This window comes from Manis pentadactyla, chromosome 3 (genome assembly GCF_030020395.1).
Source record: "Manis pentadactyla isolate mManPen7 chromosome 3, mManPen7.hap1, whole genome shotgun sequence".
In the NCBI taxonomy this organism is placed as follows: Eukaryota; Metazoa; Chordata; class Mammalia; order Pholidota; family Manidae; genus Manis; species Manis pentadactyla.
This window is the reverse complement of record NC_080021.1, coordinates 218776815-218803432: the sequence shown is the minus strand read 5'-3', so window position 1 is coordinate 218803432 and position 26618 is coordinate 218776815. Positions and strand designations below refer to the sequence as shown.

At 60.5% G+C, this 26618-nt stretch overlaps 1 protein-coding gene across 3 annotated transcripts in view; it reads left to right on the top strand.

The window, feature by feature from the left end:
• VAV2 (vav guanine nucleotide exchange factor 2) overlaps nucleotides 1-26618 on the top strand; it is a 171938-nt gene that overhangs the window by 127168 nt on the left and 18152 nt on the right. For 2 of the 3 annotated variants that reach the window (XM_036901424.2, XM_036901422.2), the window contains exons 5-17: nucleotides 4123-4225; nucleotides 6961-7059; nucleotides 8433-8501; nucleotides 9022-9122; nucleotides 15295-15394; nucleotides 16353-16448; nucleotides 17123-17191; nucleotides 18611-18697; nucleotides 20898-20983; nucleotides 21638-21770; nucleotides 23439-23548; nucleotides 24756-24857; nucleotides 25220-25308. In XM_036901424.2, coding sequence (XP_036757319.2) covers nucleotides 4123-4225; nucleotides 6961-7059; nucleotides 8433-8501; nucleotides 9022-9122; nucleotides 15295-15394; nucleotides 16353-16448; nucleotides 17123-17191; nucleotides 18611-18697; nucleotides 20898-20983; nucleotides 21638-21770; nucleotides 23439-23548; nucleotides 24756-24857; nucleotides 25220-25308 — 1244 coding nt within the window. Of the gene's footprint in view, nucleotides 1-4122; nucleotides 4226-6960; nucleotides 7060-8432; nucleotides 8502-9021; nucleotides 9123-15294; nucleotides 15395-16352; nucleotides 16449-17122; nucleotides 17192-18610; nucleotides 18698-20897; nucleotides 20984-21637; nucleotides 21771-22585; nucleotides 22601-23438; nucleotides 23549-24755; nucleotides 24858-25219; nucleotides 25309-26618 lie in introns of all 3 variants that reach the window. The other variant, XM_036901420.2, reaches the window with a different exon arrangement.

Below are 26618 nucleotides of genomic sequence, written 5' to 3'. Positions count from 1 at the left end.
ACTTTCTAACTCACACCATACCCAAAAGTTAATTTGAGATGGATCAGAGACCTAAACATAAATACTAAAGCCACACAGCTCTTAGAAGAAAATACAGGAGACAATCTTTTGCAATGTGAAAGAAAGCAAAGATTTCTTATGCAAGACACAAGGATTTCTTAGGTAGGATGAAGGACAGAGTCAGAAAAATCCTATAAGTAAGTCTTCATTAAAATGAAAAATGAATGCTTGTAAAAAAGACAGCATTTAGAAAATTAGTAGCCAAAGCCAGAAACTGGGGAAAAGTTCACAAGACCTATCTGACAAATGACTGGTGTCCAGAATATATAAAGAACTCCTAGAATTCAGTAAGGAAAAGACAGCAACTAATTTTTGGAAATGGACGAAAGTTTTGAGCAGGCCTTTCACAAGGGAAGATAAATGAATGTCCCCAAGTACATTATGTCAGCAGGTAAATGCAAAATAAAACCGCAGTGATATTTCACTACACACCCACTCCACTGGCGAGAGTTTAAAAGACTAGCAATAAGCAGAGCCGAAGGGAACCCAGGAGAGCGGGGGCTCGTGCACGCTCCTGGTGGGGGTGGAGACGCTGCGGCCACTTTGACAAAACGCTCGGAGTTGCTGATGAAAGCAAGCACGAAGCTCCGTGGGTTTTTGACCCCGCAGTTCCACTCCTTGTGAAATTTCATTTCCAAAGAAAACAAGAGCATATATGTCCACCAGACGACAAAAAAAAAGGACAAGTGCTCACAGCAGCTTTTATTTATAATAACCACAACTTGGAAGCACCCCAAGTGTCCATCAAAAGGAGAACGGATGACAAATCGTGGTACGTTCCTACCGTAGATGAGCGCTCGGCAGTCAATAGGCATGAACCTCTGGGCCGACAACAGCGTGGATGGGCCTCAAGACAGGACGCTGCGGAGAGAAGCCAGACACAGAATTGACCATAACACAGGATGCCGTTGGTAGGACATTCCAGAACAGACAAAACTACCCTATGGGGAGGAATAGGAGAAGGGAGGTAACCAGGGGAAGGAGAGGGGATCTATCGGGAAGGAGAGGAACTGTGAGGGGCGATGAGAATGTTCTGTGCCAAGACGGGGTGCAGGTTACACGGGCATCCGTTTGTCAGAGCGGACACATCAGGGTGCATCTGAGCAAAGACCAGGTGCAAATCCCACCGAAGGCATTCCGCCCGGTGCTTGTCGGTGCTCCAGGGGTAGGTGTGAGCCTGGAGGTGGGTGAGTGCTGCTTGAAGATGTGCCAGGGAACAGGGGCAGGGGGAGGGGCCTGCCACTCAGGCACGATTTCCAGGACCCAGTCCACTCGGGCCTCTGAGCAGCTTCAGTTCCCACCTGTCCAGAAGCTTCTTGACCCCACCAGCCTTCCTGAACAACACAGCTCTTCTTTGGGCCCATAATGGGGCTGGTGCCAGTGTCACCTCAAGATGAACAGATGGCCTCTGAACACCCCTCGTGCCAGCTTCAGAGCTCTGTGCACCAAGTACTCTGCAAACGATGGTGCGGTGACTGGCTCACCTGCCCAGGGGCAGCAGAACGTGGTCTGCAAGGGTCTAGCAGACCGGGGCAAGTTCCCGGCGTCGAGCACCTGCTCTCTCTGCCTGCGCCTCGGAGACCCGGGGCTCGCGAGGGAAAGTAAGAAGTTGCACCTGAGGGCTCGTGGGGTCTGCACAGGGGTGTTTGCGGAAAGGATTCTGAGTTGATGGAACCGTCCTGGAATCAGGTAGGATGTCCCCCCAAACTCGGAATGAGAAAGTGGGGCTCCTGCACTAGGTGACCTTGAGGCCCCCGTGCAGGCTTATTATCGTCATCGTTCATTTCATCATTTCTTAAAACATCTCATGGTCACGGTCCCCCCCATTTCCTTCTGCCCATCAGAGCAAAGCCAATGTCTGTCACCGGATACTGTGAGTGGCCTCAGCTGCCTTTGAGCTGACTTAGCAGCCCACCTGCTCGCCCGTGTCTCCTCTGTCCCGCACTGTCGGGATTCACTGCAGTGGCTTTGTTACCAGCCTTGCATTGCTGCGTGACAAGACAATGTGGGGGGCTGGCACTTCGAGAAACAACTGCAGGAAGTTGTCTGGACCCCCAGTAATGGCAGGAGCTGTTTCCTTCGGGGACAGCATTCTGGAGAGGCAGGGGAGGTGATTTGTGCCAACACAAGTGACCGTTCGCAAGGCCCCCCGAAGGGACGGGACCTCGAGACAGTCACAAATGCCCTTCCTGCCTGCACATCGGCTCCAAGCAGAGCCTCTGTCACTCACTGTCCGGACGGCCAGACAGACCCCAGCAGAGGGCCGGCAGGAGCAGGGGGAAGGGGAGGGCCTGGGCCATCTCTGCCCGCCCAGCCCCCTCTAAGCTGTGGCGCATGTCTCCCATCCCTGAAATGGCCACGGGGCTCTCCGCCTCCGAGGGTCTGTGAAGCTGAAAAGCTGAAATGCTTTGCGAGCCCCTGACATGTGCGCTGGAGCAGAGAAGGGGCCGCCAGGGCATGGGTGCTGTTTTCATGTCATTGTTACTGGATCCGTCGGCGGGCCTGGTGCGGGGTGACCCGTCCTGTGCCAGCTCTCTTGTCTGGCTGACCTTTGGCTTCCTCATACCTGGAATGATGTAAAACAAAGTACCCAGAGGAGAAGCTTCCTCTCCCTCCTTGCTCTAGGCTGTCAGCCCTGAACGATGGGAGGGTCTCAGCACCAGGAGCTGGCTCTGCCCCACCTCCTGGGGGCCCCCATGGGAAATCCAGGTGCACCCCACCCCAGGTCACATTGCAGCTCAGCCCCACAGGGCTTTGGGGTGGCCCCTCTGGCTGTAGGGGTCTCCCAAGTAGACTTGAATACAATACGCCTCCCTCTCAAGTAGATTTTGAATGACCTTTCTCCCTGCCCCTGCCCTCCTGAGACAATGAAATGACAGCTAATATTCAAAAGCTGGGTTTGGGCTCCAGCCAGAAACCCATTCATAAGAGCTGCCAGGTGTCATTTCTGCTCTTTCCCCCCCTGCCCTCCTCTCCCCCGGCCCTGAACTCCGGCTGCCCTTCCTGCTGGGAGGGGAAGTGATCCTTGGCATTTCTATGTCTTCTGGAAGCAAACTGCCGGTCCCCGCTTAGAGCCCAGGCGATTGGAGGCACCCTTGTGCAGAGCCGAGGCCAGCGGGGCTGGCATGGGGCTGAGCTGGCTGCTGAGCACGGCCCGCCCTGGGGACGGACCCCGCAGCAGACTGAGCCAGCTGGCCTGGGCCCGGGGGCTGCTGCCTGTGCACCCTAGGCCAAAGGGACTCCGCTCCCCGCACCTCTGGCTGGATTGGCCTATTTGTTGATTTGGTCAGATATTTGCTGAGCATCTACTGTCGGGCGTGGCGCTCCAAAGGGAATAAGAGGTTGAGTTTTGTGCAGAGAAGAGACAGGTGTGTCCACAGGCACCTGTGACATGACGGGAGGTGTGAGGGGAGCTCCAGAGCACAGACTGGGCATGGGATCCCAGAGGCCTCTGGGAGAAGGTGTCCCACTGCCTAGTCTTGCAGGGCAGAGGGGCTAGCTTGCTGGGGAAGAACCAGGCCTGATCCTGAGCTGAACGAGGGCTTACTGAATCCTGAGTCAGTGGTAACCGGACTCGGTCCCTCCTCTCTGCTTCCTCGCCGCCCGGTGGGGAAGACGCCCACGCTTGGGCCCTATGCCTTGGCCTCCCACCTAGGCTGCAAACACCCGGAGACCTCCAGGGCTCCAGGTCACAGGCATGGCCAGCAAGAGGGCACTTGGTCTGGAGGCAGGAGCGTGGGCCCTGAGCTGGGCACTCCCACTGACCAGCTTGCAAAGATTAAAGCAGCATCTCGCCCCTGGCTCTCAGGTGTGTCTGCAGCATTTACGACAGGGTGGGGAGTTGGGGCTTTGTCAGCGTAGGTCATTCGGGAAGTGTGGCAGGCAAAACACAAGACGGCGCTCTCTACGCTGCCTGATTCCACCCCACCAGACCCTGGGAGGCTGGTGTGCAGCCCATTCTGTGGTCCAGGAGACCGCCTCTCCCGCTGAGGCCCTCTCCAGCTGTGCCCTTAGACGCGGCTGGAACCTCCCGCCCCTCTCACCTGCATCTCTCCCGTGCAGCGAGCATGACCTGGGGGAGGACATCTATGACTGTGTCCCGTGCGAGGATGAAGGGGATGACATCTACGAGGACATCATCAAGGTGGAGGTGCAGCAGCCCATGGTAAGCCGCTGCCCGGCCCGCACGGGGCCTCAGACCCGGCAGGGCACCCTGGCCCTCGCATTGAAAAGGCTGCACCCCCAAGGGGCAGCTTCTCCAGTGCAGAGGGAGCTCTGGAGGCCTTTCTCTGTGAAACATCCTAAGGAGATGGGGGCTGTGACAGCACTTCAACCGAGACCTTCCAGGACATGTTGCCGTGGACTTCTCCTTTGAAGGATGTGCAGAGCTCCAAGTCCTTTCTGCCCAGGGAGCTTTAAATAGCGATGTGGTGCTCAGTCTCACACAGCAGGCACCATTTTACCCCTTTGTGCAGAGAGCGAGGAGACCGCTATTGACTCAATTAGCCAGCTGTGAGTCTTGTGTGTGGCAGGGATATTTATTTCCAAGCAGGCGTCGGCTAATAGGCTCTTGGACGCCGGTTTGCTGCAGCGTGGGTTTATTGCCAACAGCTGCCGTGTGGAAGGTTTGGGTCCTGCCAGGCTGGGATGGGGAGATGGAGACCTGACAAGGCGGGCCACAGCCCCCTTACACCCCAGACTCCCAGGGGTGGTCAAGAGGCCACTTGCCAGCTGTGGAGACTTTTGATGCCATTTACTTTCACCAAAGAAAAGGGGGAAATTTCCCAAAAAGCAAGTTTTAGTGTTTTCCTTCATTACAGGGGTAACCAGCTGTGGTGGGGAAGCCGCTCCCCAATGAGGCTTTTCCCACAACTGGGGGCGCCTGCCCTCCTCCAGCGTCTCACTGGGGTGACACGGAGGTGCCGGGCAGTGGAGCTCATAGCCCCCAAGCTCTGCTCTTAAGGTTGGGTTTCTCATTCTGCCCCCAGAGGGTCTGAAGGTGGGTCTCCCTGACTCCACCTGCCAGGGGTCTCGCTCTGGAGATTCAGCTGTGGGTCTGTGCGGGCAGCCCTGCGGTGGGCAGTTCTGGTCGGAGCCTCCCAGGGAGGTCTGTTAGGGGGCTGCGAGGCCAGGCTGTTGCCCCACTGCTGAGGTTCCTGCTTGCCTCCTCAGGGCTGCTGGGAAAGCCTGGCTAGACTTCTGGATTTGGCAGCAAGCGAGAGCATGTGGGCGCAGTGGCCCATGGGGTTATCTGAGGCTCCCTGGCCCCGAGACTGTGCAGGCTCCGGAGAGGCCCCCATCTGTGCCTGGCCTGCAGAAGCCCAGGAATGGGCTCTCCCCAGAGCTCACTGCTGTCCCTGGTCCTGAAGTGCATGTGGCAGAACTGGGGCTGGGGGGAGGTTCCTGCCTGTGTCCCGAGGACAAGCCATGTCTCACCTGCACGCTGTGTCCTGGCACTCATGAGCTTCCCTGGTGATCCAGGCAGGGTGGGCCTCCTGCCTCCTGCCAGGTCCTCCGAGATGAAACGGCTGGTTTCATTCCCTCGCCTTCCCATGTCTGGAGCTCTCTGAGCAGTTTAAGTGGAAGGTAACAGGGATGGTGACTTTCCAAGGGAGGACAGAGCCTGAGGATGGCAGGTGCCACTCTCAGAGCCCTGACTTGGGGAAGACAGGTGACATACTTGGTCCCAGGGCTGTCCCACCCCCCATCCAGGCTGCCTGTCGGCTAAATGCAGGCGAGCACCGTGACTCCCCGGGCCCAGCTTGCAGAGCAAGCTGACCCTGCTAACTGGTCCTTTCTGCCATTTACTCTTCATGCTTTCAGATTAGATACATGCAGGTAAGTGGCAGCCGGAGGGACGCCTGGTAAGTCCCGCCCATACTGTCTTCCTCCACCTTTTGGGGAGGTCTCAGACCTCTTTGAGAAAACTGCAGGACTGTCCCCAGGGAGATGCTGTCAGGCACCGCAGCATTGTCACATACACACATGGCTTTAGGAAGACCAAGGACCCTCAACGTCCATCCCCATGAGGTGCCATGATTTAGGAGCCCCCGGGCTGAGCGGGGCTCGGGGCTTGGCAAGGGGCCTCCTGCTTGACGGTGGCCTCTGGTCCACCTCAGCCCCCGGGTGGTGTGCCCCATCTGGCATGCTTGGAGAGCTGTAACCCTGGCAAACTCACTGGGCCCTGGGGCATTTCTTGGAGGAGGAGGATGGCATGTCCCATGTCCCAGCACCACTTTCCAGAGCCTTACTGACAGGCAGATGTGGCCCACTCCGCCTAAGGGATGTTAGGACTGTGTCTGGAACATACCCAGGAGCCTGTGAATGGCACCCTCTTCCCTGGCCCTGTGGCCGCACAGTCTTCTGGTCAGTCCTGCCTCTGGCCACATCCCCTGGAGGTAGGGGGCAGGTCCCCCAGTGACCTGGACAGTGGGCCCTGGTTGGAGGCCAGTGGACACAGGGCAAGCCTTGTGCTGCTCTGAGGCACTAACTGCCAGTGTGGGGACAGCCACTCAGCCAGCAGATAGGGGTCCTCAGGGAGCTGGTCAGAGCCTCTGCCTGGGCGCACAGTGGGCACTTTAAGCATGTCACACCTGCTGTATATGTTGGAGGTGCTGGCTTCTGAGGGCCTTACCCCAGTCTGGTGAAGACTGAGATTCAGCATAGAGCAGCAGGAGCCTGGATTCTAGAAGCCTCTGTGCCTTCCTCCATATTGTCCCCAGTTCTCAGGTCCAGGCCACACACCCTCTCATGCCTCAGGTTCCTCACCTGAAAAAGGGAGGGAAGGGCTCGGGTGCCCCCGTGTTTCCCATCAGGCCCCGCTCGGCCACACCGAGCAGCCAGCAGGTGTCAGTGGGTGTGGGCCGGGGGCTCCTGCCCACGCCTGTGTCCGTCTGTTAGAAAATGGGCATGACCGAGGATGACAAGAGGACCTGCTGCCTGCTGGAGATCCAGGAGACGGAGGCCAAGTACTGCCGGACGCTGGAGGACATCGAGAAGGTGCGCCCGTTCCCATTCCGTCCCGCGCTGCGGGGCAGCCCCAGGGTCTCCGGGGGTGCTGCCAGTCAGGGATGAAGGTAGCGGTGATGGGATGGGCGAGTGGGCTCAGTGACCCTCCCAGCCTCGCCGTCGGGAACCCCCTTGCCCTCTGGTGCAGGGGGCTTTGGCCAGGCCAGCATCCTCTGCCATCCTGGCCCCTTGCCCCGCCTCGCGCCTCTTGGCCCTCATCTTGGGCCCTGGGTGGTCCCGAGTGCATCTCTGAGGTTCCTTCCAGCCCAAACCAGTGTTGCTGTGGCTTCTGCTCCTCAACGCGCTGGGCTAAACTCCTCGGTGCGTTCTCTCCCCCAGGCCAGACACGGGGCTAAGCTCCTCCGCACACCTCCTCGTCTAGAGCTCAGCTCCCCCCTCTGTAAACTGGGGCGACAGCAGTACCACCCTGTTGGTGGCTGTGAGTGTCCTGCCTGGGACACGGGCACAAGGACGGGAGCCTTCTGAGCCCCATGTAGACCCTGTGCTCCCCTGGGTGGCCCGTCGGCCCCTCCCTGCTGGCCTGCCACATGCCTAGAGAGCCAGGATGGACCTTCTCCTGCCCGCCCACCAGCTGGCCCCCCGTGGGCAGTGGTTCAGGGCATTCGCCGCCACTCGGCATCCTCACTGCCAACCGCAGAGCTGACTGGGTGGAAAACCAGCACTGTTTTCCAGGCAGAACTTTCCTGGCTGTTCTTTGGTTGAGGTGTAGGGCCAAGTGTGGCCGTGATGGGATACCTACGCGGGGCACTGTGGAGCCTCCAGCGGCACCCTGTGATACCCTTTGGCCCCAGGCCTCTGATTCCCCTTCTCCTGCCCCCCACAAGCCCGGTGTGCCTTCCCTTGACCCGCCTGGTCCCCAGCCTTGGTGTAAACACACCGGCTACTGTCCCAGTGCCCACCTGCCCCTTCCCTGGCAGTCTCACCCTTGTGAGCAGGGGCTCTCAGGTCAGTTCCTTCCAGGGCCCTGAAGGGCCCCTCATTTCCCCCACACAGCCCAAGTCCCACAGCAGAAACTGGTGGGCTTCTGTGAACTGTCTCCACCCCTGGTATACAGCCTAGAGGCGGGCACTGCCCATCCATGGGTGCTGTGCACGTTGGGGGCTAAGCAGGGAGGGTGCTCAGCCGGGCATGCAGTGTGTGGAGCATTTTGGGGATAATGGTGTCTGTAATCCTCCTCTGACAATTTGCAGTAGGTCTTGCTGTCTCCATGTCACGGGGGAAACTGAGTCACAGAGAAACCTGCATGGCCGCTCTACAGGGAGCCCCTTCCACTGGCCACTGTGGCCTTGAAGGTAGCTGGCATCCTCCAGGTGAGATGGCAGCAATGGGCTTCTCTCTTGCAGAACTACATGGGCCCCCTGAGGCTGGTGCTGAGCCCAGCGGACATGGAAGCCATCTTCATCAACCTGGAGGTGAGGGTGCCGGCCTCCTGGACTGTCCCCCAAGGTCCTGGAGATCTGCGTCCCTGCCAGCCACGTGGTTGGTCCTGGCAAGAGGGTGTTTTATGAGATGGGGGAAGGGGGCCACTCCGGTCACTTCCCCAGGGCCCAGCCCACAGCTCCACAGTGGAGAGACGGTATCCTCAGATCCCGTGGCCCGGGCTGCCACCAAGAGCCCCTCTGCTTCTGCACATAGTGGCATAGTGGGAGGACTGCTGGGATGCCATCACTGTCCTGCTCTGGCACCAGAGCCTGCCCTGGGTCAGCACCACAGATCTGGACATGCTGTGGATGGCTCCACATAGGGACCCTCCAAGAGCTCCCGTGCCCACCGGGGGGTAACTTCGAGCTGAACTACCCCTGCCATTTATGTGTGATGCTCACCCAGCGCCAGGCTTCACATAAAAATCCCTAATCAAAAGCTGCAAGGAGTGGGATTCGAGAGCACGCGCCCTTCCTGTCTGCTGAGCCCGCCGCTGTGTTTCCGCCCCAGGACCTCACGAAGGTGCATCACGGCTTCCTGAGGGCCGTCGGCGCGTCCGTAATGCTGGGCGGTGGCACTCTGGCCAAGGTCTTCCTCGACTTCAAGGAAAGGTGTGTGCAGGCCGCCCTGCCGGCCCCTCCCTGTCCGCAGGGCCTCCGCCTTTACCCGGGTGGGAGCCTCGCACTGTGTGGCACCTGTGGGCCCCTGTCCTCACCTGTGAACTGAGGAAGCTGCCCGTGCTCCCCACCGTCACAGCCTGGAGGGGTGTCCCCGGCAGCGCCTGGGTGGGAGGGGCCCTTGCAGGGCCTCCAGCAGCTCCCTCTGCGTCTATCCCTGGAGGACATTTATGCCATCATGGGGCACCTGCTGTGCGTCGAGCCCCAGGGAGCCGGCCCCCGGGCTGTGTGCAGGGTGGGGAGGTGGCACGAAGCAGCTGCTGCTGAAAGGCAGAACCACGCAGGTCTGGGTGAGAGGCCTTGGGGCCTGGGGAGACGCAGCGGAGAGCCCCGGCCCCAGCTCCCCAGGGGAGGCCATTTCCCTGCCCCCCTTGCTTGTGCCAAGGAGGTAAACTGAGGTCAGGCCTGTGCTGCCAGTGTGGCTGGTCTGTGCCCAGGGAAGGGTTGCAGTGGCCAGGTGGGCGGAGGGGCCTGGACTTGGGAGGGTCTTGGGAGGGACTTGGAAGGTGCAGCCCTGGACCTGCGTGCTCGGCCTACCCTGGGGAGACAGTGGTTCCAGAGCCCAGAGGTGCAGAGTCTGGACCCTCTATCTGTGCCCTGGTCTCATCCAAGGCTCCACAGCTTGGGGGCGAATGTCTGTGAGGCTGAGGGGGTGTAGATGCTCCCAGTTGGGGTCCGAGGCGGCCACTCTCCGGCCGGTGCCTGGGCGGTCAGGCTGTGTACACACAGAGCCAGTGCCGGCCTCCGTTCCGCAGAAATCCGCCCGTAGTAAGTCCCAGCGGTGTGGCCCCTCTGACTGCCCAGCCTCTCAAGCAGAAAAAAATGTTGATGGAGGAGAAACAATTCATTTAAGAACCAGTGTGGGGACTTGTTTATATATATATATTTTTTTTTGTTGTTGCTGTTAGGAGGCCTCCATGAATCTGTTTGATTCTTTGCTCTAAGCCTCTGTGACCCCAGCTGGTGGAGGTGGAGAGCCAGCCTTCTGTTCTCCGGAATGTCCTGCTGGAGCCTGGCAGGGGAGGACTGGGATTCTGGGAGCGTCTAACTAGGTGTGAGGGGGCAGCTGTCAGGATGGCTCTGCTATCTCGGCAGGCAGCTGTCCTTTAAATGGGGGATGGGGCGAGATGACTCGATGCCCAGAGCTGCAGGGAGCCTGGGAGAGGGTGTCTGCAGCCGCTGGGGTCTCAAGTGACCCAGCTGGACACCGTGCCTTGCTTTCTGTCTCTCTGACCCTTTGGGGGGTCCCGAAGATTCTGTCTTAGTGGTTCCTCCATCTGGCTGCTCATGAGAGCCACCTGGGAGCTTGCTGAAAATACCGATTCCTAGGCCCACTCTGCAGGGCCAGTGGGGTCCAGGGGCTATAGAAGTGCCACAGCGGCTGGCAGGGATCCCACACCCACTGCCTCATCTGTATGAGGGCCCCTGCATCACCCACCAGGCAACTGTGAGCTCAGCTCACACCCCTCCCTGGCCAGGTAGCCCATCCAGGGCTGGATTCTCAGCTGCCTTCTCCTAGGAGCCCCTGAAGGTGCCCCCCCAGCCCTCGTGCTCTGTGGCTCCAGGTGGGGAGCTGGCTCCCCTCCTGAGCGGGCAAGGAGCCCCGAGCCCGCTCTCTCAGGGCCGTGGGTTGGGGACTCCTGGGGACATGAGACAGCAGGCCCCGTGCACAGGTGGCCAGGGCGGGGATGCGCCGGGGCTGGGCACAGATGGGTGACCTTCCCTCCCCTGAGACTTCTAAACCCCTGGCCAAGAGCTCAGCTGCCTGCCTGTCCCCGTGGCCCTCTGTGCCCTTCCCTGGCCCTTGGGCCTGTTTCCACCTCTGGGAACTGTTCCAGTGAGTGGAATGCATTTTGGCACCAGGAACCCTCCAGATAGGCTGCTTGTCACCCACCCAGCAAGTCATGGGGCCCAGGCCCTCTGGGTGGGTCCATCAGGGAAGGCGCTGGAGTTTACTTGCCAGACGGCTGTGGCTCTGTCCCAGGGTCCACCTTTTCTGCTGCTTTCCTTCCTTATTTCTGAGTCAGCCTAAGGTCCTAATGCTCACTTGCTTCCCAATTCTGCAAGCATTTATAGGTGCCTGCTGTGCCCAGCTGCTGTTCACCATGTGGAATAGAGCAGGCTCTGCTCTTGCTGGGTGGGGAGAGAAACAAGACAGGCCAGGACCCATCGTGACAGGCTGTAGTGTGCTTGTGAGCAGAGGAGATGGTGGGGGCGGGGCTTGTAGCCAGGATGGGGCCCCCTGGGACCTCAGTGAGGAATCAGCCCTGAAGAGGTAGGGTGAGTCGGGCAGCAGACACCCTGTTAGGGGCACTGGCAGGGCCAGAGGAGCAGGAGTGAAGTGGGCAAAGAGATCGTCGAAGGTGCAGTTGGAGGGTCTGCAGGGGTCTGGTAGGCCAGGGTGGTTTGTGAAGAAGAAAACCACCGAGGATTCCAGTGGCAAGATCCTGACTGCTCATCCCAGATGAAGGGTGGAGTAGCATCCAGATGTGGTATGACCAGTGCCAAAAGGGCAATCACCTCCTTCTTTTTAGAGGTTATACTTGCATTAATGTAGCCTTGGTCCTCAGATAAGTCTCCTTTCAGTCTTGTCATGGGGCCTAAAGGGGCCGTCTCCCACACAGAGGGAGCTGGGACTTGGGAAAGGCTTGCAGGATGACTACAAAGGGACCGGCTGTGGGGCGGCGATGGCCACTGGGATGGCAGGAGGGCTAGCGTTTAGGAGGCACGCTGGAGCTTGGCACAAGTGCTCAGGGGGAACATAGATCAGAGTAAGAGTAAAAGCAAGTTGCTGCCGGCCCCCTAGACCCCGTGGGGTCTCCGTGAGTGTGGGGAGAAGGTCCTGCGGCAGGTAAGCACTTGAGCACCTCCGGCTGCTCAGTGTAGCTCGGGGGATGCTGCGCCCCACCTGCGGCTTCCACCCTCGGGACCAGGGTGTCCGGGAGGCCTTCTGTCTCCAAGCCCACAGCTGGGTGGTCCCTGTCAAAGCTCGCAGGATTGGAGCCCACCCCTGTTCAAGCTCCTTGAGCCCCCACAGGGCTTTGCTTGGCTGCCTCGGCTGTCAGGATTGCCCTGGACCCGCTGAGCAGAGAGGCCCTCAGCTCTCACCCTTCTGATCCTCCTTTCCCAGATGCGGCACCTGAGGCCGGGAGAGGGTGGTGGCTTGGCGGTGGCCTCAGCTGGTTCCTCCGTCCTCGGTGAATACCTGGGCACACTGCTCTGGCCCTGCGCCGGGCCCGTGATGACTGGGGGTCTGCGGACTGGAGACAGAGTGGGGGAAATGGGCAGACCAGAGGCCTTTCTGTTAAATGTGCTCACACTCCCTTTTGGAGGTCAGAGTTGAGTGTTCAGGAGGTAAAATCATGAGACCCTCACATGAATACATACCGAGCTTGTGTCAGATACCTGCCAGCTCGTGAATGCAGGGACCAGGAGGATGACGGAACCAGACATGGAGTGCGGGCTCAGCAGGGAGAACAGGCAGGGCCCGGGCAGCCGCGCGGGACCCAAGCTGGTGGGCGCCCTCTGAACACAGTGCCTTTGCCCGTCTTGTCCAGCAGAACGGAAATCACTTGCACCGGAACCATCTCCAGCTGGGGGGCACCTGGCTGGGACATGCCTTCCCCTGGGCCTCGGGTGGCAGGCAGGCTGGTGTTCGCAGCGCTCCCCTGAGATCTTGAACCAGCAAGTCCTCTGTGTGTGTATGTTGCTTTCCCTCAAAGTTTTGGATAATTTTGCTCGACAGCAGTAGATGTTTGTGGTTAAAATTAAGGCCCATAAACTTTCAGTTCCACTCCCTTAGCTCACCCCCTTCAGAACTTACTGTCTGTGTCCGCACTGCCCGGCACGGGGCGTGGACAGGGGGCTCAGGCGTCTGTGTGCGTGTCCCGGGGCTGCCGTGACAACTCACTGCAGACTCGAGCGGCTTAGGGCCAGAGAAGTGTGTTCTCTCTCAGTTCTGGAGGCCAGGATCCAAAGTCAGGGTCACTAGGCTGAAAGCCGGTGTGGGCGGGGGCCATGGGGCTCCTTCCTGCCCCTCCCAGCTGCTGGGGGCGGGGTGTCCCTCGGCTCCGCCCTCCCTCGGCCCCTCCTCTCCTGCCCCTGTAGCCTTCCTCTCTTGTAAGGACTGTCTCGTTGGATTTAAGGGCCCCCACCCAGTTCAGCGTGATCTCCTCTCCATCCTTTCTGTAATTACATCTTCAAAGACCTTATTTTTAAATATGGTCACATTCCGAGGTTCTGGTGGACATGTGTCGGGCTCACTGTTCAGCTCAGGACAGGGGTCCCTGGCTGGTCAGCGAGTCCCCGGGCTCAGGAGAAAGCCTGCAGAGCCTGGGGTGGGGGTGGGTTCTCACCCTTACGGTTCTCACGTGAAGCGGTTCCTGGTCAGAGTGGCCCGTGGCGCCAGGCCCAGGCCAGGGACTTGGCGAGCCTGTGGATGTGGAGCCCAGCTGTGGGGCATTTTGCTTCATGGGGGAAGGTGAGCTTCCAGGCAAGTTCTAGGCCCGGACTAAAGTCTTTCATAGGGTCAGGGCCACTCGGCCGCTTGATGGCAGCGGCTTCCCTCTAGGCTGGTGCCAGGGAGAATCCTCAGGGGGGCCTGAGGACATGCTAGCAGCTCAGCTGAGTGTGTAGGCCCCCGGCCCCCACACCTCCCCGAGAACAGCAGGTCCTGCCCACTTGTCGGGAGCTGGGAGGTGCTTCAGGAAGTGTCATCTGTCCCATTGGGGCTGCTCTGAAATTACATGTCCTCTGGGTTGAAAATACATGCTAAGCATACTGTTTGGTTCTTGGACTGCAGGGGGAAGAATGTGGGTGTTTGATGTCCCAAACCCCTGAGGCCTGGGGAAGGGGCTCTTGTGGCAGAGCCAGGGGTCCCTGAAGGCCCCTGGGCCCTACAGGGAGAGCTCGGGAGTCCTCCAGACCAGGAGGCTTCTTCCTGAACGCCAACCTCTGCGAAAGCCAAGCCAGCTGCAGGCCCAGCAGCCTGCCCTGAGCGCTGTGCCTGGTGCCCTGGGTGGGGCAGGGCCTCAGTGGACAGACTAGTGGCCAGGCCGAGAGAGGCTTCCGGTTGTTTGCTAGTTACAGTGCCCTCTGACATCTGACGGTGTCCCGGGACGCTGTGGGCGGGGCCGTAGCCTCCCGGCGAAGCTGCATCAGTGGCCAGGCATCACCCCCTACTAGCTGGGGACTCAGCCAGTTCATTGAGGCCTCAGTTTCCCCACTGGAGAATGGGGCTCATCACGCCTGTCTTTGTAAGTGGTCTCTAGGCTCTCACACCATGGAAAGCACCTGTCAGCAGGGGCTCCTTCACCATCTTCCTTGGCACAGCCAGCGTCGTCCCCTGCGTGCTCCTTCTGGAGGCCTGCTCTGTAGCGGGGTGACCAGGGTTTCAGAGGCTAGTAACCCGAGGCCCTGGGAGGACCGGGGGCCCCCTTCTAGAGAGGTGGGGGACAAAGCAGAGGGTGCTGCAGCAGAGAGCCGCATAGGCTGGGGGGTGAGAATGAGCATGTGGGGGCAGAGGGGCAGGGCTGGATTAGGGAGTGCGCCGGTGCACAGGAGCAGGGCCCTGGGGGCCGATGCCACCCTGCCTTGATAGCGGGGTTCCTAGAGCCCAGGCCCAGGGCGCAGTGCCATGGGGATGCCAGGCTGACCCACAGGGTTCCCAGACCCGAAACATCAGTGTGGAGGCCACCACCCCGGGGCCAGCACAGCGCCTGCTGGCAGGAGTGTGAGCCTTCTTGGGGTCCCCCAGCCCCTGGGAGGCGGGTGGCCTCTCTTCTCCCTGGCTTTGGCCCTTTTCTGGGGTGGGCTGCGGCTGTGAGAGCTGCATCCTCCAACCCGGCCCTGACCTGAAACAGCCACAGAAGGGGACCTCCTTGGGTCCAGGGAGAACAGAGCTGCCCTGCTACCAGCCCGGCGGTGCTTCAGGAAGGGGGAGAAATCAGCCACTCGGAAAGAACAAAGCTGTTAAATGTGTTAACGCGTGAGGGGCTGTCATGGGGACAGACCTGCTCACTGTGACAGCCCCGTGGCTCGCGGTACCACGTCTCACGGAGCCTGCCTGTGTGTGTGTGTGTGTGTGTGCGCGCGTGCACGCACATAGGCTCCTGATCTACGGGGAGTACTGCAGCCACATGGAGCATGCCCAGGACACGCTGAACCAGCTCCTCGCCAGCCGGGAGGACTTCCGACAGAAAGTCGAGGTAAGGGGGCTACTGACTGGCCCCAGCCCATCTGCAGCCATCTCCAAGGTTGCAGCGTGCTGGCCTCTTGCTTGCCTGTTTTGTGGACAGGTGGACAGAGGGTGGAGAAGGGACCATTTTTGTAGATGTTTTTATCAGATGATTTTTCCTTTGCATTCTCTTGGGGTGGGGAGTGGGCAGGTGGGGTCACCATCCCAGGCCAGAACACCACCTGGGTTCCCTGGGTACTGCAGAGGCCGTTTCCTGGAGAGTGACCCTGACCCTGACCTGTGCGGACTGTGCACAGGCCCCAGGTGACAGATGTGTCCGGGAGCCATGGAACCTCTCATCCTCCGGCCCCCGTCTTCCCCCAGGCTTAGGGCCAGTCTCTGGCACTGGTTGAATTTCCCACATGAGCCTCTGTCCAGTTCGCCCCAAGATTGCCTCATGGGGGCAGCCCGGCTGCCCTCCGGGGCTGTAGTTCCCTTCTGGTATTTGACCGGTCAAGCCCCATTTCCAGAGTGAATCCTGGTGCAGGGCCCCGTTGCTCCAGTTATGCTGGGTAGTGCCCCTGGGTGACATGCTCACATGGGTCAGGCAATCGATGGAGAGGCCCCGGTTTCTGAGGGTGGCCCCGCCTTACTGTGAGCTGGCTTCCCAAGGGTCTCTAGCAGGCCTGGTAAGTGCCAGGCCAGGGGTGCTCAGAGACCTTGAGCGGCCACTGCAGACTTGAGTCTGTGAGAGCTGGTGGCCCCCTGCCCGCATGCTGTGAAGTCCACTCCTCTCTGCACACACCTGTCTGGGAAGGGTCCTTGGGAGACGCTGCCCAGTTCTAGGAGCCAGGCCCGAGGAGGACGGGACATCTGAGCCCCAGCTCAGGGCTTGGGTCTGCACCCCATGCTGGGGTGGGGCTTTGGGGTCCAGCACCTCATCTGGGGTGCTGGACCCCTTCATCACCTGCTGCTCCCCTGATGCCCAGGAGTGCACACTGAAGGTCCAGGATGGGAAGTTTAAGCTGCAAGACCTGCTGGTGGTCCCCATGCAGAGGGTGCTGAAATACCACCTCCTCCTGAAGGTGAGGCCAGGGCTCTCCACGCCGCTGCTGGGGAGCTGGATTAAGGCCTGGCAGTCTCCGGGGGCAGGAGCCGGAGCCCACAGATGGGCCAGGTTGAGATACACACAAGCCACAAGTCCACATAGTCTGTGCATAGATGTAACAGTGACGCAATAAAGCTTGCTCAGTATATTTTAGGCAAGTTTATCACAGGAAAAGAAAAAGCAATTAAAACCAAATAAGAGCAGAAAAACTGAAGAAGACAGAAAAGCATCCTCAGACCAGGAGTAAGAGAGATCCAGTGGACCATCGCGTAGCCCAGTCTCTGAGCTTCCCAGCAGCCAGGGTGGAAGTGGGAATAGGAAGTCCTGGACGCACAGACTGGGGAGGGATAGTGCTTCTGTGCGGCCCTGTGAGGGCTCTCAGCGCCTCTTAGCCCAGCACCTTGCTTTGTGCTGACGTAAGGTCCCTCCTGGTATCTGAAGGATTCAGAACCCCTCACCCCCACGCAGTGTGGCCCAGGCGAGGCCTTGCTGTCTGTCTGCTGGAGTTGGGCTGCCTGACCGGAGCTTGGCCACAGGCAGGACTTTGTGCAGAGGGCCTCGCTCTGTGCGTACAGCCCGTTCTGGGTGGGGGTGAGGGCAGAGGCCAGGACCCCCGAGTAGTGACCTGTGACTCCCCTCCCACTCCTCCAGGAACTTCTGAGCCACTCCACTGACCGGCCTGAGAGGCAGCAGCTCAAGGAGGCACTGGAAGCCATGCAGGTGGGTGGGTAAACTGAGACAGGGCACAGGCCAGGCCAGCCTGGGGTTTAACATGCCATGTCTGCATTTTGACTGAAATCGGGATCACCAGTGGGCCTTGATCTGTGACCTTAGATGTTGATTTTCATTCGGAGGCAAGCAGCAGAGGCAGGGTGGAGGGTGTGACCCCACCCAAGGACAGACGGGCAGGTAGAGGGAGCTTCAGGCCCCAAGGGTCCAGATCCCAGACCCCACCTGGCACACAGTGACTCTCTGGGCCTTCCTCCTGTGTCCCCTTCCGTCCCCAAGGCGACCCCCCATTCCCAGCCACCGGACTTGGTTCCGGGCCATCCGGCCCCATGCTGCCCACTGCCCTGGCCCCAGTCAGCTGTGGGTTCCTCTCCCTGGTGTGCAGCTTCCCTGGGGGCCCTGAGCCCGGCTTTGCACCTGTGTCTGCCACTAATGCTCAGACTCCAGGCGAGCACAGCCGCTCCCAGGCCCCTGCAAGCTCTGTCCTTTCCTGCGCCGAGTGTTGGCTCAGGCTGGACCCCTCCTCGTCACCTGGCTACTTCCTGTGCGTCCTCTCTTTGCAAGGTGACATTTCTCAGAAAGATTGTCCCCCTCGGGTCTGTCCCCTGGGGTTGGCTTTCCTTTTCTCCACCCATTTGTGCCAGTCGCTCCTGGACACGGTCACCTGTGTCCCCACCACCTCCTCCCAGGCACAGCCCCAGCCTCTGCCCCTGGGCTGCCCTGAGGCTTCAGGCTTCCCTCTGCCTTCGGGAAGCACTCCCTTGAAAGAGCTCCCCCTCCAGCGGGCAGGGGGCCCCTCGGTGGTCTGTGCTGGGCTCTGAGCAGCCTCGTGGTCCTGGAGAGCTTCACTTTAAGCCTTGTGTGAGCCACGTGGCCTGTAGCACCGAGGCTGGAGCGGCAGGGCGGCCCACCAGGCCTGCCCGGTGACATTCTGCCTCGGTGTCCAGATCCCAGACCCCGCCTGACACACGGGGGTCTCAGATCCTGCCCTGCTAGTGGGCCCCTGGGGGTCCGCTTTCCTCCTGTGGCCTGGTTCAGGGGCACCACCCAAGGCAGGCTGCACTGCTGGGCAGTCAGCGCCCAGCAACTCTGCCCTCTGGGCTGCAGTGGACACTGCCCCCTGGTGGCCAGAAGGAGGCTGCAGTGCATGGACGCCAGGGCTAGACACAGGGGGTTGCCCACGTTCTGGGGGGCTCTATGGTAGGCAGTGGCCTGCGGGGTGCCCGCTTCCAGAGGGCTAAGAAGCCAGCTGGCCCATGTCTACTTGGCTGTTTTCTTCTAGTCTAACCAAGAAGTGTATCGAGTGACAGGGTGGAAAGAAGCTGTTCTGGGGCGCGGGAATTTGCGGTTCGTGGCGCACCCGTGGGGGGGGTTCAGGCCTGACAACCCCTTCCCTGTGTTGTTTCCAAGGACTTGGCAATGTATATAAATGAAGTCAAACGGGACAAGGAGACCCTAAAGAAAATCAGCGAGTTTCAGAGTTCTATAGAAAACTTGGTAAGTGTGGCTGACTCTCCAAAAAGTAAAGGTTAATTATGACCATGTATAGATATTTTTAAAATTTACTTGTACAGTCTCAATATTGAATAAGCAGAAAGGTGGGCACACATCCCACCTGTCCTATTGTTTGTGGGCGCAGCCACGGCACTCTGCACACATCAGCCGGCCCGGGAGCCCAGGACACAGAGGGGCCGCTTACAAGGGGCAGGCCTGCGGGGAGGAACAGCGCTGACCGCCCCACCCTCTGTCCCCCGTCTCAACAGACTCTTGGCTTCTGGAGGGCGGGAGGCTCCTCTGCTCCACGGCCCCAGGCCACCCTAATTCCCGCTGTCCCGAGGAGGGGCAATGAAGTAGTTTGAGCACCCTGCCCAGAAGCTGCCCTCGGGTGCTCCCCTCCCCTTGGCCTCCATCAGGCAAGGCGGACCGCTCACACGGCCCTCTCCCCAGGCTGCTCTGTCAGCGGCTCAGCCTTGGGGTGTCGGGTGAGCCACTGTGCCCTGCTGGGGAGAGGAGACAGGCCATCCCAGGAAGGAGACGCTTCCTGCCTGTGGCCAGCCCGTCACACTTCATGCAGTTCTATCCAATGTTTTGCCAGTTTCTGCACCTCGGCACTGTGGACCTTGGGGCCAGATCATTCTTTGCTGTGGGGTCTGTCCTGTGCATTGTCAGACATCGAGCAGCACTCCTGGTCTCAGCCCACTAGATGCCAGTAGCACCCCCACCCTTGGGGGCCCAAGCAAGGACCACCAAATGCATCTGCAGAGATTGGCAGACGTCCCCTGGGTCCAGAGTCACCCGTGGTTGAGAATGGCTGGGTGAGACCCGTAAACACTTTACTCTGGTCCCTGAACTTTGGCACCATCTGGGGAGTCTCTGTCAAGGGCAAATCGACACAGAAGCTTTGCAAAGGAAGCCCCACAGATGCCCAGGTAACACCTGGTGCCCGTGTGCCTGTTCCTCAACCAGCAGGGTCAGAAGAGCACCGAGAGGACTTCCTCTCCAGGCACGTGGCCTCACGGCGTGGAGAGAGCTATGAAGTGTCGTGAAGGAAATGAAAAAGCTGCTGAGCAGCGTCACGAACCAAACCCATTTTCCTTTCTTTTCCAAGAGGAAAAGAAACACCCAGACAGAGCAGGTTGAGGAGGGATGTGCCCCAGACTGTCAGCGGTTGCCGCAGTGCTTGGCAGGCTGGGGGCGGTCGGGTTTTCCCCTTGTTGATTGCCAGTGTTTCCCAAATGCTGTGTGATGGACAAGCATCACTTTGGTACAAGGAAGAAAGAGTTTTCTTGAGTTTTTATGCATGAGTAGTACACATGCCTTAAATAATGAAAACAAACCTGTGGTAGAGAACAGGTGTGGCACGTTCCCTTGGGCCAGGTGCCGTGCCCAGCGCCCTATCTTCTTCTGCGCCCACCGTCAGCAGGCTCTTGTGCTTTAGAGATGAGGTGTGGAGGCCCACATGGGTGGCTGAGCAGGGCCCTTGTGCCACCCTGCGTGCCACCAAAGCGATGCTCTTGGGCCTGGCCAGGCAGCTTCAGGAAAATGCAGAAAACTTGAGAGAGGATGCTGAGGACCTCGTGGGCACAGCTCCGCTAACGTTTTGGACAGTCCGTCCTTCCTTTTCCATCTGCGGAGATCATTTGAAAGCCGCAAGGAGGATGCATCAGGGGAGCCTCTGAATCAGGGTGGAGCAGAGATAGAAACCAAATGGAAAACGAAAATGAAATCCTAGCAAACCAGAGAGCAGGCTTGACTGGAAGCCCCTTCCTGTGGAAGATGGCCCGTTGGCAGGACCCTGTGCCCTGCCCACCCTCCATCTGATAAGCACCTTTTGTTCTCTGTAATTTGGTTTCTCAGAATTGGGCATTTGGCCTTTCCTTCCAGGACCCTGCTCTGGCTCCACACAAGAGCGGCCTGTTAGCATGACCCAGGCCATCAATCGCTCCTTGTTCCCACAGAGCTGAAGGGAGTCCTCAGGGGGTCGGGGACAGGAGCCTGCAGGGCCTGGCCCTCCCCGCCTGCTGCTCCCCTACCCCTTGTCCTGCACCAGCCAGGAACCACTGGGTCTGGTCACTGGCTTCCCCGCCTCTGGTGTCTGTGTGAACCGTGCCCCAGGGGCACATGCCCACCTGCCCTTCCTGCTGATACCGTGTGCGGCTCTGGCACTGTGGTTCACGGTCTTCCCTTCCTTTCCCAGCAAGTGAAACTGGAGGAGTTTGGGAGGCCAAAGATTGATGGAGAACTGAAGGTCCGGTCCATAGTGAACCACACCAAGCAGGACAGGTGAGCAAGGCGGGCGGCCTGGGTGGGCAGCTTCCCACCGTAGCCGGGCACCCTGCTCGCAGTGGACGTGGAAACAGCCTTTCCTGTGGAAGGAGCTGCCTGCCCACTCTGTGCTGTTCTGTTTTAATTGCTTCCTTTCTGGTGATGCGTCTGCAATTCTCAGCAGCCAGCAGCCGCCACACCCATGGGGCTGCCCTACCCGTGGCTGGCACAAGGCTGGGCTGGAGGGCAGCCAGGGGCCCTGGCCTGCGAGCTCGCAGGCTCCCAGGAGCTGGGACAGCGGCTGCATGAGCTCTCGCTGATGCCTGCCAGGGAGCCCTGGGGCAGGGGGCCAGGAAGGCTCTGGCTGTGCTAGCACAGCCCCTGCTTGCTCAGGGCCCACCATATGCACGTTCTGTGCAAGGCCCAGGCCCCCGCTGGGGACACAGCAGACACGTGTCCTGCCCCCACAGGGCTCCCAGTCTGGTAGGGGGCCGAGCACCGGGTGCAGAGGAGGGCTTCCTGGGGCGGTTGTTCAGAGCAGTGGTCAGCTGGAGGAGCCAGGCAGAGGGACAGGACTCGGGCTCGGAGTGGCGATGTCCCCGGGTGCACAGTGTCTGTCTGTCCTGTGCACCAGCCCTGTTGACGGGCCACCTGGCTGTGCCGTTGGGCCAGGTACTTGTTCCTGTTTGACAAGGTGGTCATCGTCTGCAAAAGGAGGGGCTACAGCTACGAGCTGAAGGAGGTCATCGAGCTGCTCTTCCACAAGATGACCGACGACCCCATGAACAACAAGGACATCAAGAAGGTGGGATGCGATGGGCGAGGGGCGGGCGGCCATCCCCACACTGGGAGGCATTGTGGGGTGGCCTTGAGAGGGTGACCGGCAGTGGGAGCCAGTGTTGACCCCAGCCGGCCTCTGCCGTGGGGCCGGGCTTCCCTCTGTTCTCTTGTCACCGTCACTTCTGCTGAGGACATGCCGCTCTGTGCCAGGCCCAGCGCCATCCATCTTGTCTGACTCTTCCCTGGGAGTGGGCACGCTTAGGGTGGCAGCTCCCAGTGAGGAGGCTGGAGGGAGGGCTCTGCCCATACTCTTCGCGCCAGCAAGCAGGCCTGCCCCTCTGGAGGGGTCCGGACAGGCCTCCCCTGGCCTCTTGGACCCTGATGTCCAGCCAGGAGGCCATGTGCCAGGGGCGGGGTCTGTGGGGGTGGGGCGGGGCCGCACCCCTTGGCAGAGGTCCCTCCACCTGGTGCCTCGGCACCTGCAGGGCAGCACTTTCCTGTGCTGTTCTGTTTTCATTGCTTCCTGGGCTAGTTGTGGGTCCAGGAGCTGAAGTGGCCAGCATCCCAGACCCCGGTGGGCACTCGTAGTGTAGGGGGCAGCCACCGCCTGGAGGGCCTTCTGGGGTAACCGGCCTCACCCCGATGTCTGAACCAAGCAGCCGGACCCCAGGGGTGGTGACCTGAGGCCGCCTCCCCAGGCCCCTGCCCCGCCCCTGCCGGAGGACGGCCCTGCCCCTGGCAGCGGGCAGTGTCCGGGCCTGTGGCGCCTGCTGCAGGCCGGGGAGCCGCGTCTCCTGATGCCCTGTCTCCCCTTTCCCTTCCTCTCCTCACGCTTCCTAGTCTCACGGGAAAACGGTAAGCACGCGGGGCCCTTGGCCTCAGGCCTCCCGCTCCTGTTGAGCTGTGCGTGGGGCCGGCTGGCCTGCCAAACAGGGCTGGGCTCTCGGCTGTCTGGGTCCTCAGCTCCATGTCATTAGGGTGGACACGTGGGCATGATAGGAGTCCCCCCGTTACAGAGAGTGTGAGCGGCGGCCCCCTCCCTGCTGCCCCCCAGCTCCCCAGAGGGAAGGGCCGCTCGTGCTCCTGTCTGCTCCCTCCCTGGGTCACCCTTTGTTTGTTCTGTTCTTCTTTCCCTCCCCTCCCCTCCCTCCTCTCCCCTCCCTCCCTTCCCTGCACCTGTTCTAACACAAATGGGCTCACACTATCCCAACGCTTCCCTCTGGGCCCCAGGGAGAGCCCCAAGGGCCGGCCACGCCTGGGGGGTGGCGAGTGGCTGTTGTGTCACTTCAGAGCAGTGAGTTTCTTTAGTGTCACATGTAGGAAGTGAAAGTGGGTGGGCTGGCGGCGGGCAAGCGCCCCGGGCGCCTTCTGAACATGGGCCCCCCTGGGGACGCGGCTCCATGCCGGCCCTGCCGGGCCTGCTGCGTGGGGTTGAGGGCCCGGCTGGGAGGGGGTGAGAGGGGGTCCCAGGACAGCCAGAGGGCCGTGCACATGCACATACACACACATCCGTGTGCGCTGCAGGCACCAGTGCACTCTACACGTGCACACACATGCATGTGTAGACACATACACACGTGCCCACACAGGCACCTGAGTGCACTGTACCATGCACATACACATGCGTGTACACACACCGCCCAGCCCGCGTGTGCGTGTCCGTCGTCAGCGTGTGTCCTGTCTCCTCCCGCAGTGGTCCTATGGCTTCTACCTGATCCACCTTCAAGGAAAGCAGGGCTTCCAGCTTTTCTGCAAGACGGAGGACATGAAGCGCAAGTGGATGGAGCAGTTTGAGATGGCCATGTGAGTCCGGGCTGGCAGCGGCGCCGGGCTTTGGAAGCCTCAGGGACTCTGTCCGGGATGTCCTCTGACCAGGAGTAGCTCCGATGCCCAGACGCTTGAGAGGCTCCGTCCCCTGGCCTCCAGCCCCAGCTTGGTGGCATCTTGGCTATTTGATAATCTACCCAGGGCAAGAGGGCCCTCCTCCGGCCCAGCCTGTCCCTGGGGCCTAGCCCAGCGCGTGTGCCTGGCAGAGCAGCGAGTGGCCGGGAATGGCCGTGGCCTCTTGGACTCCTGGTGGTCTGGACCCTCGGGCTTTATGGGCCGGTGGATCGTTCCCCTTTGTGAAAGCCCCAGTGCTGTTTTTCCATGAAATCTAGGAGGAGTCCCAATATATCCAACAGAGGAAGGTGCTCACTCGGGGTCCCCACACACAGCAGGCCTCGAGGCCAGACTGGCCCAATCCTAAAGCTCTTGGGCTCTGACTCAGGTGGGTTGGGGGTTCCGGGCAGGTTCGCTCCCCTCCCTGGCCTTTTCCTCCTGGGGAACTGAGAGGAAGGAGGCCCAGGTTATGGGGTCATTTGAGAAGTGCACAGGTCAGGCCCGGGCACAGGCAGGCGGCGGGCACCGAGGCTTTTCACGAGGACTGTGGGCCCCTGCATGCCTGCTACTCAGCTTCCAGGGCCTGTAATTTTCTTCTGAACATTCTGTTATGAGAATTTTCAAGTGTTCATCAAAGAGGAGAGGCCATCACAGTGAACCTCCAGGAGTCCCCTGTTACCCTGTCGCTTTGTCCTGCACCACTGCCCCCTGCCTCGTGCCACCCGAGGGTGGAGGGGTCCTCAGTGGATTGCAGACATCAGTGCGTGTCCCCCGTGTGCCCCAGGGGGCCTGTCCCGAGCTAGCGCCCACCGTTAGGTTCTGCGCAGGGAGATCTGTGACACTGGCTGAGTGTTGACCCATGCCTGCGCCTGCTCACACCCAAGCCCTCGTCAGGACGGTGCTGAGACCGCCGCCCTCAGGGGGTCTCTCAAGCCGATGCAGAATCAGTGAAAGCCCTCACCGAGACCCTCGCTCCGCCTGGGGGCCAGGCGCTCAGTGTGCCTGGGTGTTGGGGCAGGTCCTGACCTCCTGCCCTGCCTCCCGGCCCACTCCTGAGCCTGGCGGGTCCCGGGGCAGAGCCTGTCTCAGTGGAGCTGAGAGAACCTGGCGCCTCCCTGCCTCCCACTAGGTCCAACATCAGGCCTGATAAGGCCAACGCCAACCACCACAGCTTCCAGATGTACACGTTCGACAAGACCACCAGCTGCAAAGCCTGCAGGCTGTTCCTCAGGTGAGGGGCCTCTGTGCCCATGTGCCTAGTGCCCCATGTGCCCTGTGTCCCCGCTGCTAGGCCCCGAGGGGTGGGCAGTAGCCCATCAGCACCAGGCCCAGACAGGCCCTCAGGTACTATGGTTCAGCTGGAGGGGAGGACATTGTCTGTGTGGGTGCCCGGGTCTCATGTGCGGGGCAGCAGAGCAGGGGCAGGGCAGCCCACCGGGAGAGCCAGAACTGCACTGGGGCGGGAGGCTGGGGACCCGGGGCTTAGAGGGATGGTGCTCCAGGGCAGACAGCAGGGCAGGCTTGGACACTGGCTGGGGCTGTGGAGTGTGTGGGGCCGGCATCCTCTTCACCTCCCGCCCTCCCATGGTGCAGGGGCACCTTCTATCAGGGTTACCTGTGCACCAAGTGTGGCGTCGGGGCACACAAGGAGTGTCTGGAAGTGACACCTCCCTGCAAGATCAGTGAGTACAACCCCCGTCCTGCCCGTAGGGCATGGGCCTCCAGGCTGGTCTTCCCACCATGACCCGCCCCAAGCCAAGGGTCCCGTCGCTCACTGCCTTTTACCACCGTCCCGGCCCTGGCCACCTTTACACATTTGCCATTCCTACCATGGTGACCCTGTGGGTCCGGGACCAGATGAGAAAACTGAGGCTCAGAGAGGGAAGGGAGCTTGCCCCGTGTCACACAGCATCAAGAGGCCCAGCCGGTGGGGGATTCCATGCCAAAGCCTTTCCCACCTCACCGCTGCCATCAGCACCTTTTCTCTGCCTCTTCTGCACCCCCTGCCCCATTCCAGCGGCAAACTGCTTGACGCTCCACCCCCAGGTGGGCACAGAGCTCTCAGCAGTTACGTGGAGGCCTCCGGTCGCTTTCATAATCGCGCCTCCTGCCGATGCTCCGGCACAGGGAGAGGCCTGGCCCTCTTCACCGACGGCGTGTTGCTAGATGGTGTGCGCACGGGCACATGTGCACATGGTGCTTGCAGTGAGCCCCTCCCCCTCGTGCCCACCTACCAGATGGGGCTCGGGCGGAAGGCACGTGGCCTGCCTGGAGGGACTAGGGCTGGCGGGGCTCCTCGGAGACACCCCGGCTTGGGGGATGGGTTTGGGAGCAGCTGGATGGGCAGCCCAAAGCCTGAGGCGGTTCCGGAAGGTCCTGGAGCCACCTCAGACGGGCCGGCTGAGCCCTGGGCTGGGTGGAGAGCGGACGCTCCATCCTGAAGCCCGGGAGGATGCTGCTGAGGGTCGGCTCTGCGCCCCGGGCTTCCCGTGGCCAGCCAGCTCTCCACAACCCCGCGACTCGGGACGCATCCTCCGTGGCGCACACCGGGGCTCTGCTCGGATTGGGGGTTGGCTCCCCGCAGGTAGACAGAAACCTGCCAGGCCTGATTGTCACCCCAGCACCACAGCCCTGGATAGATCTTGTCAGTTCCTCACTTGTGGTGGCTGATCGCCCAGTGTCCTGATCTGGACGGAGGGTCCCAGGTCGGACCAGACCCTTCGTGCCCGCCGCGGGCAGGATGCAGCCTCCCCCGGCCTCGTCCCACAGCAGCTTTTCCGTTTGCCTGTCCATACTGCCCCCCGGTGGCCATGTGGGTCTAACACTAAGAGGAGGCTAGACAGTTCATTTCTTTTGGCTATTTTTTTCCTGATCCTGAAAGTAACATACTTACCAAAATTTGGAGGGATAAGACAGAAAACGTGAAATAGAGGACAAAATAAGTATCACCCATGAACTCGTCAAGGAATAACCAAAGGCATATTTAAAGTTT